This window comes from Microtus ochrogaster, unplaced genomic scaffold (assembly GCF_000317375.1).
Source record: "Microtus ochrogaster isolate Prairie Vole_2 unplaced genomic scaffold, MicOch1.0 UNK35, whole genome shotgun sequence".
In the NCBI taxonomy this organism is placed as follows: Eukaryota; Metazoa; Chordata; class Mammalia; order Rodentia; family Cricetidae; genus Microtus; species Microtus ochrogaster.
Window position 1 is genome coordinate 985,918 of NW_004949133.1, and position 17,988 is coordinate 1,003,905.

Here is a 17,988-nt window from a genome sequence, read left to right on the forward strand (position 1 = left end):
AAACCTCTTTGTTTTCTCTTTTCTTAAGTATCAGCTTTGACCTAGCAGGAACAGCCAGTGTTGCCTTCAGAAACTCTACATAGCTGAATACAAATTGCTCTGTTGGTATTTTACTGGTGGTATTTTATTTGGGTCTCATGGAATCTACAGATATTTTTTAAGGAGCACTGAAATTGTCTGATCATTTAAACATTTTTTTTTGGTGGCTCTCTCAATTGTTTTTATACAGTTCTTATAGTTTTCTTGTTTCTTGGTTGCTTCTTTTAGTGGTGTCAAGCTAGCACACAGGGCCCCATGGTGCAGTAGGCACATACCTTGCCACTGAGCTGCCCCCCCCCCCAGCTTCTGGTTGCCTTAGTGAGTGGAGGGCTCCTCTCATTATATCTTCTTATTAAATGCTGCTCTTGATCTCTGTGGTTAGATTGGGGCCTAGTGAGTTTATGACACGCTATTATTGTCTTTAATAGCTTAATGGTTACTTCCTGCTTCCTGAGAATGTACTCTGCTGGATAACAAATAGAAATTACCCCACCCCTTACAATCATACTCCTTTAAATTTTCCCCCATTACTGACAAACAGCATCAGAAAGGTAGCATACTGGTCTTGCTCTGTATGCCTGTTGGGACCTTTCCATTTGCTTCTCATAGTGCCAGGCCTAGGGCCTTACTCATCTAGGTGAGGACTTTCATTGACTTTCATAGTCCTAGGAATAGCATTGTTAATGCTTTTGTGTTATACCCAGGCTGACTTTACCTTCAGGGATTCCATCATTTAAGGACATAGTCATAGTATTCAAACATTTTCTTCAAAAGTGATGTTGTTTGCTTGATTTTTTAGTTCCCACAATTTTTACACATATGCACATTTTCATACACATTTATTATACAATATGCAAGCCTTCATAATATCATAAATCTCCCAGAATAATCCCTGCAACTTCAAATTCTTCCTAATATTTGTTCACATTGTAGTATATTTATTATTATTCATTAGTGAGTTGGTCTACAGTATTCTCTTTGGAAAACACTGATTGGTTTGGAGCAGACGTTTGCATATGTTGGTTGTTTGTTAGTGGTGTAGATTGTAGAGAGAGCTGTGCTTGTGTGTGAGTGCATGTGTGTGTGTGTGTGTGTGTGTGAGTGTGTGTGTATTTGAGTGTGTGTGCATACATTTCTTCTCTTTTAAGACATGTCTGATGTATATCAGACAGACCTTAAACTTTCTATGTAGTAAAGGAAGACCTTGAATGTATTATTCTGCTTCTACCTCCCAAGAACTGGGACACAGCCTACCACACAGGTTGCTGCACTGCTGAGGATGGAGCCCAGTACTTCAAGTATGTTAGACAAGCACGTTCCTAAGGTAGACAAGCTTTCTTCCTCCCATGCTTTACTAGCAAATCCTGCTTATGAAGCCAGAGCTCAAATATACTGATATACTAATACTCAAATAGTATTCCCTCCCTAATTACTGAGATTCTTCCATTGCCTCTTAGTGTGATTTGATTTAAGGCCACTCTATGAGCTGGAACCCATACCCAATACTGCTTGGGTGACCAAGAACCAGAGACTAGATAGCCCAGGGATGCAGGGTAAAAGCAAATGCTATGGGTTTTTAAACAACAACAACAAAACATAGTGATAAAATGACTCCTAATGACATTCTGCTATACCCACAGATCAGTACCTTGCTCATTCGCCACCAGAGGAACTTCCTGTTGCAGCAGATGGGAAGAAATACAGAGAGCCACAGCCAGACATTGTATAAAGAGGGAGAGGGAGGTAGAAAAGGAGGGAGAGGGAGAGAGAGAAGAGAAAGGGTGAGAGGGAGAGGGAAAAAGGAAGAGAGAGGGAGAACTCAAAGATTCTTAATACCCACCCTGATCTGTGTACCATGCACCTTTGATTGCTTCACACAGAAGAACTTGGATAGCATTGAAAAATATAGCTTCCCTCTGAAAAAGAAGGTCTCCAAGGGCATCCTTTCTCCGTCTGTCTCCTCCTAGCCACACACCAGAAGACTTCCCATGCATTTTTTGGTTTGGGTTTTTGATACCTCCAATTAGAATCAAAGATAAAGTTTGCATTTTTGCTCTGTGTTGCTTTGGGATGATTTTTGAGAGAAGAAAAGGTACAGGACTCACCTCCACAGCGTTTTAAATCATTATAGTTCTTTCTTCTTTTGCTTGCACTGTGTAAGCAAAGATGCATTTCATGAAAGAGAAAAAGAAAAGCACAGCCCCATCCCCAATGTTAAAGTGCACTGGCTGGCTGGGAAGCGGAAGCAATAAAGACAAGAGGAGCAACTTAGGCAATGTATGCACTCCTCCATCTATTATCTACACATTTAACAAACAATATTTTGATATTTCTTAAAATAAACTTTCTGAATTTCAGCTTAATAAGCCTTTCCCTCCTTTTAGTAATTCTATTTTTATGACGAATATCCCCAAAATATTATATATACTTATGCATGTTTGCAACAAATTCTGAACACATTCAGCATTCTTGTGTGCTCTCTGTTTTTTGTTTGAGAGCTTATGTAGCATGCATGTGTTTGTCTGGGGATAGTGTTGGTTCAAGGGAATTTTCCCGTTGTAGGAATATCCATTTCTACTAGGAAGGGTGTTCATCCCTGTTAAATACCCTAGAGCCTGCAATTATTTTACACTAGATTTCCATTTATTCTTCTCTATCCCAGGATGTAGGTTTTATGAGGATAATACACTTTCTATGTGTCTTTTACTCCTAAGGCAGATAACAGTTTCTGGTGCATATTAACAGCCCAGAATTTATTGAATTACACAAAAAGAATAAGGCAAAAATTTTTAGCGTGTTTGAATTTGTTTCTTAAAATTTCCCAGCCATCTTATTATTAATCTTTTATAAACCCCAAAATGACTCGCTAGTGTTTACAGTCTGGAATTGATTTACTGCACGAATTCCTGTGCCCTCGGTGACTTCTGACGTCCAAGTCCTCTGCTTTCCTCTCTGGCACTTGCCCTTGAACCGACTTTCCTGTGGGGTTTTTGGATAGTAAACTCTTGGTTTTCAAATTCTGAAAACAATTATCTCCTTTGCTGACAGTTTTGATTTGCTGTTTTCAAGATACCTCTTAACCATTTTATTCCTCGCTTTTAGGAAAACTGTTGTAAGTGGTGTGTTTTCAAGACCAAATTTATTGGTATTTCTTTGGTCTGGGACTTGTATTCTCAGGCAAAGACCATGACATTCTTTGATACTAGAAAACACTCAGCCATTTTTTTTTCTTGAAGCAATTACCTGGCTTTCTTGAATTCCTATCCGTTTTGTTCTTACAGGGACCTTCTTGAGGCTCTGTCTTCCCATGTATCTTCTGATGTCTCTTGGACGTCACCAGCATTTTCTTTGTGTGAGTCACAATCCCAGTGATCACTAAGCACTACTGTCCTGCTCAGCAGTTGTCACTTTGCTCATGTCCTTCTAGAATCCATTAAGCTCATGGAACTTTTTCTTTTATATCCTAATGATTAGCTACTTCCAATTTCTTCATGGGCACTGAATATCACTGCTGCTCTATTTCTTTGGCAGGTACTTCCCTTGTGTGCTTAGGGGGTGTGGCTTGTCTGATGATACTGTTTCCTCTCCTTTTTTATGTGTAGTTATTGATATCACGTCCAGTCACTCTGATCCATAGACAGCCTTTCTTGGTACTACTGAGTTTCTTTGTAGTGGCAACACTGAAGATATTTTGTTGTTGATGTTGCCCAGTTTGGTCTGCTTTCTCTGGCCATCAACCATGTGATATCGACAATATCCTAGGGCATTCAGGGTAGCTATTTACAGAGAAGTCTGCATCAGTGGTCCTGGGCATTGGCTTGGTCCTACTGCCCCAATGTGGCATGACTTTTTCTGGTACCTTTTGCAGAGATTCATCTCTTCATGCACCAGTCCTGGCTGCCCTGTTCCCCTCCCCTCCACCATCTATGTCTATACTTTTCAAAACACACTTGATCTTTTTAGAAGTATTTAGAGATTTATAACAGCATTGTGTTTTCTTAAACTATAGAAAATTCCATATTTGCACCTATTTTACTGCCTTAATTTTTAGGAATCGGCTTTGGGCCTCTCATTTCTGTATTGTCACCGATTCTAAAATTTATATTTGCATTTGTGGTTGTTTAAGAGATAGTTATTACATCGTGTTAGGTGGAATTATGACCTTACTATTGTTTTCACTTTGAAATGAAGCCTAGCATAAGGAGATATGATTGTGTCAAGTCGACAAGGTGGGGACATATCATAGCTATTCTTTGTTTTCAGCTTGAATATATCTTGGCATTAAGTGAAATCCAAGTGGCTGGGTACAACTGTGTAGGAGTTTTTTCTTAATTAAATCATTTGAAGTGGAAAGACCCACTTTAATGGCATTTTTTTTTTTGATTTGGGAAGATATACCTTTAGTCCAGATCTTTTGAGGTGGGACGATCCACTTTGAGTATGGGCTACACCTTTTGATGGCAGCCTATATAATGGATGTGGAAGAAGGAAGCTGTAAGTCTTTCTTTGCCTGATTGCTCTCCTCTCACTTGCAAGGCCACCCCTTCACTGGCATTAGACCCTATCTTTGACAGATGCTGAAGGCCAGCTCAAACATACAGCCTCATGGACTGAACAACTACTGAATTCTTGGATCTCCCATTGGTAGACAGCCATTGTCAGACTAGCCAGGCTATTTATAGAATAAATGATCATTATATTTATTCTATAATTCCTGCAGTGCTCTTTCTTACTTCCTATGATATGAAGACCCAAAGTTCAGAAATTGGAATCTTAATATTCAAATCATCAGTGTCAGGGAATCCTGACATAGAATATTAATTCTATAAGTTATGTTTCTCTAGAGAACCCTGACTAATATAATATGCACTAATATAGCCCTCAGTCTCTGCCCCTCCACAGTAGACTTCTTTCAGTCCTCAATTTGTTTGTATCCCGAAGTTTGTGGCATAGTTAACACTCTTCCTTTATTTAACAAATATTTATTAACATGTGTAACATTCTAGAAGCCACAGAGACCAGTGGTAAGGGATGTCCTCTACCAAGTGGCTATTAAGTTCATATATGATTACTAGTGAGTTAGAGAAATACTAGGATAAATAATAGGATAATGGCTCAAGGTGAAGGAAAACATGGAGAAAGACTTACAGTGGATGGGTTAGTTCATTTTCTGCTGCTATAACATAATACCATAGACTATGTAATATATAAAGTAGAAATTTGTATCACTGGAGCTCTAGAGCCTTCCAGGATCAATGGAGTGCCTCTGGTGAGGGCCTACCTGCTTCATCTGACCATTGCAGAATGCCTTGCATGGTAACAGAGTATGAAATAGAGTGTTTTTCTCCCCAGTGAGAATCCACTTCCTCAGTAATGACATTAATTCCCTTATAACCCAAACACACCCCTTATGCTCCCCTGAAATTGATGATTTGGGTATTAAGATTCCAATATTTGAATTTAAAGAACATAAGTAGACTACAGGAGGCGAGAAAGAACACTGCATGAAGGGACTGAAGGAAGCTTAGTCTGACTGAAGGCTGGAATTCAAATGCTCAGAGCAGAGAGTTACAACCCAAGGCAGAAACAGGTACCTGATGCTCTGTCAGCCACAGTCAAGATTTTGGATAATGTGAGATGACTTACTTTGATGTATATGACTAGTTTTGAACAAAAATGGGTTTGATGTATAGGCAATAACTGGCATCAAGCAAATCTTTATGACAGCAACTAATAGATATTGTGATATTAACATTGATTGCAAACTTGGCAGGTTTTAAGGTCACTTCGACAAACCTCTGAGCATGCCTGTTAGGGAGCTTTTAGACTAGGTTAACTGGGATGAGAACAGCCACCCTCAATATGGGCAACACCCACTGGCTGAAGTTCTAGACTGAATAAGAAGAAGAAAATGAGCTCAGAGCAAGCCGCTGTCTTCTTTCCTTTTCATTCATGAATGTAGAAGCAATGTGACCAGTTGCCTTGTTATGCTTATGCTACCCATGACCGTATCCCCTTGATCTGTGAGCCAAATCAACACTCTGTAAGTTGCTTTTCTTGGGTATTTATATCAAGGCAAAGAGAAAAAAATTAACTAATACAGCTATCAAGGTAATTCCCACCAGTTTTTGAACAAAGAACCCTGGAAAGGAGGGAGGAAAATGGCTACATCTTCAAACCAGGCACTATTAGTAGTGTTGGCAGTTGAGTCAATGAGAGACTCAACGGAGAGTGAGATAGAAAGAATGGCTCCTGTTTCTGAAGCCAGAGGCTCTGTTTCCTGAGATGGATAACACAGAAGACTAAGGAGTTTGGCGGGACAAGTTGACAAGCTGTGTCTGGTCTTACAAATAATACATTTTACGGTATAGTATCCAATTAGAATTGGATACTAGAACACTAGACTACTTGCTGGAGCTCAGGAAATAAAACAACTGGGTTAAAGAGTCAACACTTTATCAATATTTCTCACTTTCTCATGATAGACTTAAGTTTCAGAATCCCACAATGAAGGATGTTCACGCTTTTTGCATATGTGAATGCTTAGAGTAAATTATTTCCCACCCGTCCCCTAAAAAAGTTGACCACAATCCCCATTTTCTAAGTAGACATACAGGATATGCACACAGGTGACGCAGAAATATTCTATTATTTATTTTATTTTCATATAAATTAACATTCTAAAAAATTGAAATAGAAACACTAAAATACAGTATTGCACATAGCGATCTTTGTTAAATGCCCTATGACTTCATTGGAGAGTGGTAATATACACATGGGAAGGACTGAGGGATAGGAGAATTACAAAACAACAACAGAAGAAAATGAAACACTACTGCTCCTCTGCACTTCAAATACAAAGTAAAAGGAAATAGGTCGTACTTTACATAAATACAAGTATAGCTATGATTTAGAACATTATTTATCTCTTTAAGTTGCTGTTCATAACTGGTTTGCAGGAGCAATAAATTTTCCCCCTTTCTACACCCATAACTTTCAACCAATATTATTAGCAGCAATTGAAAAGAACAACTATCACTGTTATACAAAACCCTCTTAATGTGTTATGAGTTTACTTCAAAATATGCTCAGAAAGGATGGGAAGCTCACCTGTTTTCCCTGACAGCAGAGTGAGTAGAACCCTTCCCTGGAACCCTTTGGATGCAGGAGGAATGCATCCTTACCTCCCTGCATCCTTACCTCCCAGCTGTAAATCACTGGCTGTAACACACGGTCACAGCAATCAGGTCAAAATACTCAGGCAGGCATTTCACTTAACAAGATCCAGATAGATCTGATTCATCTATTACTTATGATAGTTATCAAAAAATAAATCTTACAGTTTCATGAGCTTCACTTACTTAAAGTTCTTGTGTGTGTGTGCGTGTGTGTGTGTGTGTGTATGTGTATGTATGTGTGAAGTATCATAGTGTAAGATACAAAGGAATGTCTTTTGATTTCATTTACCTCTGCTGCAGACCAGTTTTTCAGAGGGTATTAAGGGACACAGAGAGCAACTTCAGAGTGGAGACAGCGTTGGTCATGACACACAGATACTACTTACTTCTCAAAATAGAAACTGTGTAAGGAGAAGTGAAGTAGATACAAGACTTCAGTAGGAATGACATTCACCCACAAGTCTAATCACAAGACATGGAGTTCTGGTTGTCAGTAGAAGGGAAGATGCTTTCGTTGTGACAAGGGAGAGAACCTCACAAAAGGGAACCATAGGTTAAGGGTTACTGTGTTCAGAGTTAGTGCTTCTTAGACGTGCTGTTTCGGTCTCTTGGGATAACACCAGAACATTTACAAAAAGAAAAGGGTTCCAATTCTCCACAGGTCTACTGCTTTTGCAATTTTAAAGGAACATACAGAAAAATTCAACAATCAGTAAACTTTCTAGAAAACATGGAAGATTATGCAAGAGTCTCCATGGAAAAGTGATCAGAATGGTGTAGCTACGTTCCCTGCTCAGGTCACGTGGATGCTGCGGACGTCGTTTCGATGACTTGCTTTGTTCTGCTGTTCACAGCTCAGGTTTTCATGCTTATCTTTGCTTTCTGAAAACAAATATACCAGGTAGGGTTAAAAAATAGAAAAAGAAAGGAGTTTAGAGCAGCCTAAACAAGGTTTTTATTTTGATTACATTCTCTGGATAAAGGTGAAAGATCAATTAATTCAAGAAACTGCACACATTACATCTGTTCCATCTTAAAATAGTTTTCATCGAAACAAATTACCAAATGCTTTAAAGAAAATAAGTCTTTAAAGTTTAACTTGTAGTGTATGTGAAGTGGGGTTGGCCCAACCCTGTCATTCCAGATCCTACATGCAAAGGCATGAATACGGAAGCGGAATCAGTGGATTGGTTCATGGTTGACAGGTTTCAGTTCTCTTCCATCTACAGCATGACCAGGGTTAGCTAATAACCATTCCTCTTATTCTGTATAGATGTACTGAGCTTTGGTCAGAAAACAGCAAAGACAATTTTATCACTAAATAAGACTAATTTTGATACAGAAAAACTGACAGAAAAATAAATTTTATCTGAAGATAGAACTCTTTTCCAAAGAGGGCTATTTTATCCTAGGCAGTTTGAGTTATCTTGACTGTCCATTCCATTTAGACTATGTTATATTAATCTAATTCAAAATGTTTTGATTTGGGCTGGAGAGATAGATCAGCAGTTAAGACCTTCACTGCTTTTGTAGAGGCTGAGAGTTCAGTTCCCAGAACTGTTGTCAAGTGGCTCACAGTTATGATAGTCCAGGTCTAGAGGCTCTAAAGTCCTTCTCTCACTGCCTCAGGGTCTTGCATTCACACGCATATACCCATTAAAGCCATAATAATTAAATACCATCAATACCATAAATAACTAAAAATAAAAATAAATGTCAAAATGATTTTATTTGATGCCCTAAAATTTTATTTAAACTGACATTATTTACTTACCCTGCCAACAGGGGTTGTAGGACACCTTCAAATCCTTCAAAACTTCTACAGTATCAGAAGGGAGAATTTGCCACTGTACCCAACATTTCTCTCAGAGGATACACAGCTTGGTGTTTTCTTGTAATGGAGGACTTGGCCAGAGAGGAATCTTAGCTTAACCTTCTAGGTAAGTCTCTGGACCACAGACTCCAAACAGCCTTCTTGAGAGTATATATCATTTCCTATTGAGCTTTATGCAGCAAATCTCCTATTAGTCACTCAGGGTTAAAGTGCATAGATAGTCTGTGACTCATGTGCTATGAAAAAGTACAGGCTATCTCCTGCCCCAGCAGTGAACAAAAGGTCTCATATATGTTCATACTTACATTTATCTTAATTATCAAATTTCAAATATCCAACTTTGAGACTAACTCAACTACAAAGGCCTGATTAAAGACATAAAGAAAAGAGACTGTTGGAATTAAAAGCTCATTGTTTATCCAAACATAGGATAAAATGACTGAGATATTATTGTATAAAGGTGTGTATATTGTAAAGACAGGGTTCAATAGCAATGACATCACAAGCCAAAAACAAGAATAGTCAATACTTACAATCCCAGAGTCGTGTCTCGGTTTTACTTTGTAGAGTGCTTTTCCTTTCTTCTGCCTACACACTTCCTCAGCTTCTTTAACTCTAAGTGGGAAAGAAGAGAGTTTATTTAAACAGGAGTCCACAATGACCACAGAAACTTACTTTATAACAAGGGGCAAGCTTCAACTCATTAAAGAATTGAATTATTGTAAGACACACACAGGAATGCCTCCTCAGGTTTAATTTTAAAATAGAAACTGTTAGAGGTAGAGCAGAACACTCACGTGGGGCTGAGCATCCTAAGATGGGATACGTTACATAAATACAAAAGGGATCAATTACTGTATAACTCGGAGACATTTGCATAATTAAGAATGATCATGCAACTATTTACATGAAGATTTAAGATGACAGGTTCATTTTCTTTCTACCAAACTCACCTACATATAAAAGACATTTAGAATAAACTTCTGGGTAGTTTCAATAATTTAACTTCATCAAGCATGGAAGCAATTATCATTTAATTAATGCAACAACAACAACAACAAAAAACCAACTGCACCATGTTCAACCCTCTCATTGTTTTACGAGATAGGGTCTCACATGGAACTTAGGTTGCTGCAACTTCCTAAGTGCTGGGATTACAAGGATGTACAACCATTCTAAGTAACATTGTTAAAATATTTATGATTTTTTTGTGCATTTGTGGATAACATTCCAAGGAAAAATGCACTGTGGCCTTGAGAAGCACTGCCTAGAAGGCAAGGTGGCACTGTTTAAAGATGAAATTTGTATTAATCGACCTTGCTATAGAACACTACCATTGTCCTATCACCTCTAATCTAGGGACCCTCTTAAATAACAAAAGGACACGGTCACCAAAGTATTACAGGTGATTACAGAAAAGTTCCTTCCAGTGCTAAAGACTACTTTGCTAAATCATTTCTTTATAAATTGCAATATATTATTTAAAAAAAAGTCGTGACTGCTTTCACTAAAAGAATCACCGCAAGCCTGGAAGGTAGAACTCCATTAATAAAAAAGGGGCACAGCAAGAAATAGCGTGATCTATCAGAGTCATTTATTTCTTACTCCTGTGATTTTTTTCCTTAAGAATAAAATTAACTAAAACGAGTATGTCAGGAGAAACTGAACAGGCCGTCGTTTGATCTTAAGGAAATATACCTTAAGTTGATTAAATTTCTTGAAACAAATCTTGAATATGTTTCTTGGGCCCTGTGGCAAACGTTCCAATGACAGAATTTATTTCCTGTGTAATTGATTCAACCTTCCTTAAACGATAGAATGACCCACTGATCCAGGCAGGCATCTCAAGCCTTTTGTAAAAGTAATTCCTTTCGGATACAAATTCGGCTGGTTGGGTAGACAGTAATTCCAGAAACTGGGGACAGTTTAGACACTGCATTGTTACCACGTTTATTACTTCCCTACCGAGCCATAAATTCCCTTTAATCCCTCCCTAAACATCTGAAGACAAAAACATTCTCTCTATAACAAACTAAGGATTTCAGAGTCACCATCTTCCTCTGAAATAGCTGCCAGTAAATTTAAGCTTGAAGTATTTGGATAGGGAATTAAGGAAATTTTTTTCTTCTCCTTTTTTTTTTAGCACTTAGTCAAAATCCAGTAGATCCTCTTTTAAATTTGCTTGGAGTTCTTTAAAACATTTCATAACATGAAAAAAAAAATGTACTTCACAAGTATTTAGATCCCCAAAGCATCCTGGTGCTCGCTCTGCTCTATTTGCAGCAGTCTCGGGACATATCTTGGTTAGGATCACAGGAAGCTGATTTTAATACAAACATATTTAATTTTACATGAAAGAAAGTCCAGTCATTCCTTACGGTAGGACCCATGAAGACTGGAGAGAGCGTGCGTCAAGGTGGCGTCACGGGATCTTCCAGCTCATTTATTCATTTGACAATCATTAGTGGAACAGAAACTCCAGGTCAGGTCCTGGTACAGCTCGGGTGTACATGGACAATTCAGCTCTACATCTCTAGGCCAGAGGCATCCAGGAGCAGAAGCAAGCAATGTCAGGGTGCGCTACGGGCGGCTCCCTGTGTCTGTATAAAAATCCCAGAGGGGGCTTCTGCAATTAGTATTCAGGGTTTATAAAAAAACACCCATGAATGCTTAATTTACTAAACCTGGATGGAGGTGGGCGGTCCTTGGACTTCTCACAGGTCAGGGAACCCTGATTGCTCTTCAAGCTGATGAGGGAGAGGGACTTGATCGGGGGAGGGGGAGGGAAATGGGAGGCGGTGGCGGGGAGGAGGCAGAAATCCTTAATAAATAAATAAATTAAAAAAAATAAAAACAAAACAAAACAAAACAAAAAAAACCACCCATGAGCATCTTGAGGGTTTAATCTGATTTTCAAACAACCAAGAAAGCTCACTTGTCCATATTTTTAGAAAGAGAAACTGTTACCGAGGGTGGAAGAAAATAAATATGATATATAAAGTCACACATACAATGGTGGAGAAAGAGCCAAGAAATACCATGCTGCACTCAAAAAAAAAAAAAAAAAAGGAGTAGTTTGTTCTTCTCCTGCCACAGGGTCCCTACAAGGCAAATGCCCCAAGTGCTTTCTGAGCTATGCCTTAGTGCCTGTGCGTCAGTCATCAGAAACATGTACGCGAGAAAATTAGGGAGCTGGAGAACTGAGCACCAGGATAAATAGACTGCTGTTCTACTTTGTACTTGTTCCATGGAGAATCTGCTTTAATGCAAGTCCCCAGGTCCACCTATATTTTTGGACTAAGTCCCTCTGATCCAAAGACAACATCTGGGGAAATAAATCACAGGCAGCCAATGAGTACCCTTGTGAAAAATAGTACTCTCTAACTAGGGTCTGAAACCTATGCCTAGCCTCTCTTCACAGGATGGCAATGCCTTCTCAGCCCTCTCCTCCAACAGAGCACCACTGAACATTCTCCCCTCCATCCCAAGTAACTGCTGCTCCTTCTGAGCACCGACCGCATTTCAGTATAACTCCCATACCAAGACTTTCCTGTTACACTTGAGACTGGAAAAAGGAATGTGGCCCTGGAGCTCAGGTTTACTGCAGGATTGGAAGTAAAGAAAAAAGAAAAGGATGAAGGAAGAAAGGAAAGCAGGAAGGAAGGAATGAAAAAAGAGAGGAAGAACCCAAGAAAGGAGGAAAGGAAGAAGCCAAGGAAGGATGAATTGGATGTGCCTGAGTTGGTAGTGTGCTTGCCTGGCATGCACCAATCACAGGGTCTGATCCTCACCAGGCACAGTGGTGCACACCTGTAATCTCAGCATTCGGGAGGTAAAGGCAGAAGAATCAAAAGTCCAGGTCATTCTAGCCTGCATATTTATTTAGTCAACTAGTGATACATGACAGCTGTCTTCTAAGAAATTAAAAACAAAAGAAATGCAAGATGGGAGAGAAAACAATAGAGAAAAAGCAAAGCAAAGAAAGTGAGACAGAAATAAAGACGGGAAAGGAAAAGCCGGTGAGGAACAGCCCAAGCCAGCTCTCTAGGTCAGCATCTTCCCAGCTCAGCTATCATGGCAGATTTTGTTACCTGTCATTTTAGGTCTAGGGAGTAATTGCTGGGGGCCTTTCATCTCCTCCCTCTCCCTGGCTCTCTCCCCTCACTCAGTGAAGCCAAACATTTCCAAAGTGATTAGGGATAAAAGATGCTAAGAAGAAACATTTCAAGCAATACATTAAAAACACCGACTTCAACATTGTACTAATTGGGAAGGGGGAACAAAATAAAAGAAGAGACAGCATTTCGTTTACAGAAGGCAGTCACTAAGAACAGAGAAGGTATGTCATGTCGAGAGGAAACACTGGTTGGGGGAGGGCTGTGGTCCACTGCTTCCAAACATAGTCTACAATGGAGTTCAACCTTTAGCTACCTCTTTGCTGAAATGGGATAACAGTTTTGAAGAATCTAGGAATGTTCTGGAGAAGCACAGACAGCTCTGTGCACGATTAATGAAGATCTGCTCTTTTAAACATGGTTACAGTCACAGAGATGGGAACATGAACTGCCAGGACATTTGTTAATTGAGATTTCACTCTCTTAATGAACTAAAAAGGGAGGTAAGGACGTTAGGATGGAATCCACGAGTGACAGGCTAATTTTAACCGTCGTGACATTCCATCGTCAATGCAGACGGTAGAAAGAAAATGCATGTAGATCTAATCGCAGGATAATAAAAAGAAAGTCTTCATTCATCATTTTTAGTGATTTCAGAAAAAAGCAAAAAACAGCAGAAGAAGCAGACACCAGAAAACAGGAAATGGGGCATTATCTTTTAAAGAGGAAGAAGGGATATTAGATGGTAGATAATGGCTGTAAAATTTAATGTTAATATTTTCCTGTAACCGCTGTCCATGAAGCTTCAGAAACAAAGGAAACTAAGCATCTCTGCATAAATGCTCAAAGTCCATACTTATTCCTTAATGGGAGAGCCAGAAGTTGTCACAGAAGGGGGTGATCTCTATCTTTTAAGAGAATGGTTGATTACAGCTGGCGATCAAAAGACATACGGAATCATGTTTGGCAGAGTAGGTGGTGACCAATGAGTAAAATGAGTTTTGCTATTTTTTTTTATTTTATTTTATTTTTTTTGCTTAAAGCTGAAGAGATAAGGAGAGGGAAGGGGAGAAAGGGAACACACACAGAGACAGGGGCAAAGACAGATGGACAGAGACAGAGTGAAACTGAGCGAGCTATACCTGGTGGCATCCAACATTCAGCACTAGCCACATCACTGCTGTGATGGCCCAATAGAGAGCCACTCTCCAGAGCCCTCCTAAGATATACAAGGTACTCAGGATTTCTCTACTGTGCCTAAATGTGTATAAATTGCATATTTTCTGTTTCTTCCCAAGATAGCAACTCCAGACTCTCCTCATTAGAGACAGAAAGCCTGCCTCGGGCTTTACTATGTCTATCCTCTTTAGCGGAGACAGCCAGATAGCTAAGCTAGTTCAAATGGCAATACCGATTATAATCATGTGTCTGAGTTTAGCACCATGTAAAAGAATGTTATTCTTGGACCTACAAGAAGCCTTCCGAGCTCCTCCTTATCTCTGTCTCCCACATTCAAGTTTGTGTCTGCATGCATGTGTATTTGTGGTATATGTATGTGCTTGTGTGGCCATGTGCATGTATGAATGCTGATGCTCATGCATTGTGTGCTCATGTACGCATGCGTCTGAAGGCCAGAGTTTGATCTTGTTGAGACAGTTCTTCATTGAAAGGGAAGCTTACTGATTTAGCCAGAGCTGACTAACAGGCTTCAGCTACTTGCATGTCTCTACTTCTCCCCACCCCCCACTATTAATGTTTAGTGACAGTCTGTGGTGACACCGGGGTCTAGACAAAAAAGAGGCAACAGCGGTTTAGGTGAGGACTAAATTATCCTAGGTGCAGAGCCAATGATTTTTGAGGTCATATAAAAACCTACTACCACTACTATAACCAAAACCTATAAACAAGCTTGCCCCAGGTCACCCAGAAAGAAATTATACAAAGGAACGTTATACAAAGATCACTAATTACCAAGGTATAGCTGGAATTTACCTAAAAAACTCCCCTACAAAGTTTATTTTCTCAAAAATAAAATTGTGAATATTATCTGAAATGAAGCTACAAACTTTCTCCACATGTAAATGGAATTTGTTTCTTTTCTCACAGAGCATGTGGGTGGCTGCTGCTTCCTTTGGGCTTAGTGTATCCAGCTTAAAAGTTACGACATAAATAAGATCTGAAAGCAGGAGACGGGCACAACTTTAAGGTTTACAATATCATAAAGAAGACAGATATAAGTAAGAGAATATGGACTTAGTTCTTATAGGATTTGTTAACATCAGTTTTAAATCTTCATCACTTTTTTTATACAAATGAAAACTCTTAAGCTGTGTCTGTATTAAAACTGGATTCATTTGCATTAAGTGTTTTCTAAACAAAGGGAATGGTTTTTCATTTCTGTTCTAATAAAGATGCATTTCCCACCCCTGAACCTTCTCTAGCCCCGGACCCATTTATTGTGAAGCAAATATATACAAAACTGTCAGTGCAGTTAAGTTTAAAAAACAGTGTGTGAGATGAACAGGGAGACAGACTCAGCTACAGACAGAAAAGAGAAGCCAGACATCCCTGTAGCCTGTAGACGGAACAACCTCTATCCACTGCCTAGACCAAACGCCACTCTGGCCACAGAGTTATCAAGAACAGATACACTGTCATCATTCAATCCGACGGGAAAGGCAGCTACTTTCCCACTGCTAAGGATGAATAATTTGCTCTACACAAGTATCTGTGGCAGACAGTCACATCCCACTGGCTCCAGCTCTGCTTTCTGAGTTGCTGCTGCCTTCACTCTGGGAGCCGGGTTGTTTGGCAGGGGGAGAGGTTGACATTGAGTCTGGGGCAGTCACTTCTCCGGTCTGAGATCCCCATTATGAAGAAACAGACCTAGATGTAGCAGGAGGCCAACAGCACATGAAAGTGTTATTCCTGCTATTTCAGAATGCTTTACCAAAAAAAAAAAAAAAAAAAAAAAAAAAAAAAAAAAAAAAAAAAAAAAAAAAAAAAAAAAAAAAGAAAAGAAAGAAAATCAACATCAGGTCTGCCTCCAAATGAATTTTTTCAACCTACAAAGTGGGGTAAGTGAGAGGCAGAGATCTTAGACTATGGTTGGTGGGTGGTAATGGCTTAAGACTTCTAGGATCTTTCCAGGTAGACACAGAAAAGTATCAGATGTCGTATGGAATTAAAGGTGATTTAAGAAAGTTTATTCTGTCGAATCTCCTTTGTGACCCAAATGATCTCAAACTCACTCACACAGAACCACAGAGATCTGAGAAAATAATAAAATAAGCATCCCACAGTCACTGATCATGACCACCAGGAGAAAGGGCATCCGCTCCCTGCAGCATCCATTCCTGAAGAGCATGAAGATGGTTTTCAGCTTTTCAGAGAAAAGACTGCATTAGCCCCTCCAGTGCTCACAGAAAACAGAAAGAATGAGTTCAAGACAGTTCTGGAGAAAGAAAACCATGTTTTCAATACACTCTTGTACTGACAGAAGCCAGAGTTCGGGTAGCAAGGATGTGACACAGTAAGGGACAAGGAGTTCAGTAGGGCACCGTGCTTCAGGTGCCCAGGGGCCTGACCCAAAAACAAGGGAGCTGGGTTCACACAGAAGAGGCACCTCATACTCTGTCTACCTGCACCCAAAGCTAGTCTCCTATTTTCTGAGGAAACCTCCTAACTCCAACCCTACCTCGTGACAGTTGGCCAGGTGGGCTCTATGAGACTTGTCATAAAATGACCCAGGAATTTTTATAAACACGAAGAAAATTAAAAGAAATGATTATTGCCAGCATTTTCTGGAAGTATTTCTGTGGAGCATATACAGGTGAAAAGAGATAAAAGGGTCATTTGCTTACTTCTAACTGTGTGCATTTATGCATAAATGTACATACATGTGTGATGTGTGTGTGCATACGTGTGTGTGTGTGTGTGTGTGCGCGCGCGCGCGTAAGTGGAGGCTGGACACTGACTTCATGTGTCTTCCTCTGTTGTTCTCTTCCTTATTTCTGGGGATGGGTCTCTCACTGAACATGGAGTCTCACCACTTCAACTAGATTGGCCTCAATCCTCTTGAGCCCCCACCCCCAATTTGCCCATTATTAGGAGTTACAGAAACATATTATCAAGTTTAGCTTCTAACATGGGCGCTGGAGACCTGAACTCGGCTTCTCAAGTTTGTCTCCAGGTGTGTTTACAGAAGCAGGATGCCATTTCTTGTTATTTTATGCAGCTTCTACGACAAAGCAACAACTATAGCTATTTATCTCGTTTTTTGCTTGCTGAATATTAAGTGGCTTGAGTTTAATAATCACAGAGTCATTTTTAAGTTCCCAGAGCACAATCTGAGCCCTTACACAGGTCATTATTCCCTAGACACCCTGAAACAGCTAATTTGATGAGCTACCCATGATAAACAACATAAGTTCTAATTAGGGCTTTGACTTCTGCCTCTTGGTTTTGCGTCTCTCCTGGATATGACTTGACTTTTGAGTTTACTGATTTACTGCTATTATTCTATCTTTAAATAACTTATTTTTAATGGATGTATACAAACTTCAAAGTCATAAAATAGCCAAAAGTATTTTTCACTGCAGAGGGACTAACTTTGTGTTCTGCCTAGAAGGACAGGACCGGAAAGATTCAAGCCAAATGACCTCAGTAACTCCTGGGCTATAATGTGGCCTCAGTTCCACAAAACATTTGACAAATCTCTCATGGGATGTTAGTGAGCTAATTACAGAAAAGATGGTTTCCTGAGAAGATCCTTGAATTAATTTACAGTAAAGGACAATAGGGTAGCTTCATACTTGGTTAT

At 39.5% G+C, this 17,988-nt stretch overlaps 1 protein-coding gene across 1 annotated transcript in view; it reads right to left on the bottom strand.

Annotated features, from left to right (window-relative positions):
• Positions 1–6,678: 6,678 nt before the first annotated feature.
• Positions 6,679–17,988, bottom strand: part of Fmn2 (formin 2) — a 292,978-nt gene continuing 281,668 nt past the window's right edge. Inside the window, exons 15-16 of the mRNA XM_026789966.1 lie at positions 9,585–9,666; positions 6,679–8,099 (exon numbers count right to left, since the gene is read on the bottom strand). Coding sequence (XP_026645767.1) covers positions 8,073–8,099; positions 9,585–9,666 — 109 coding nt within the window. The 3' untranslated portion in view covers positions 6,679–8,072. The remainder of the gene's footprint in view (positions 8,100–9,584; positions 9,667–17,988) is intronic.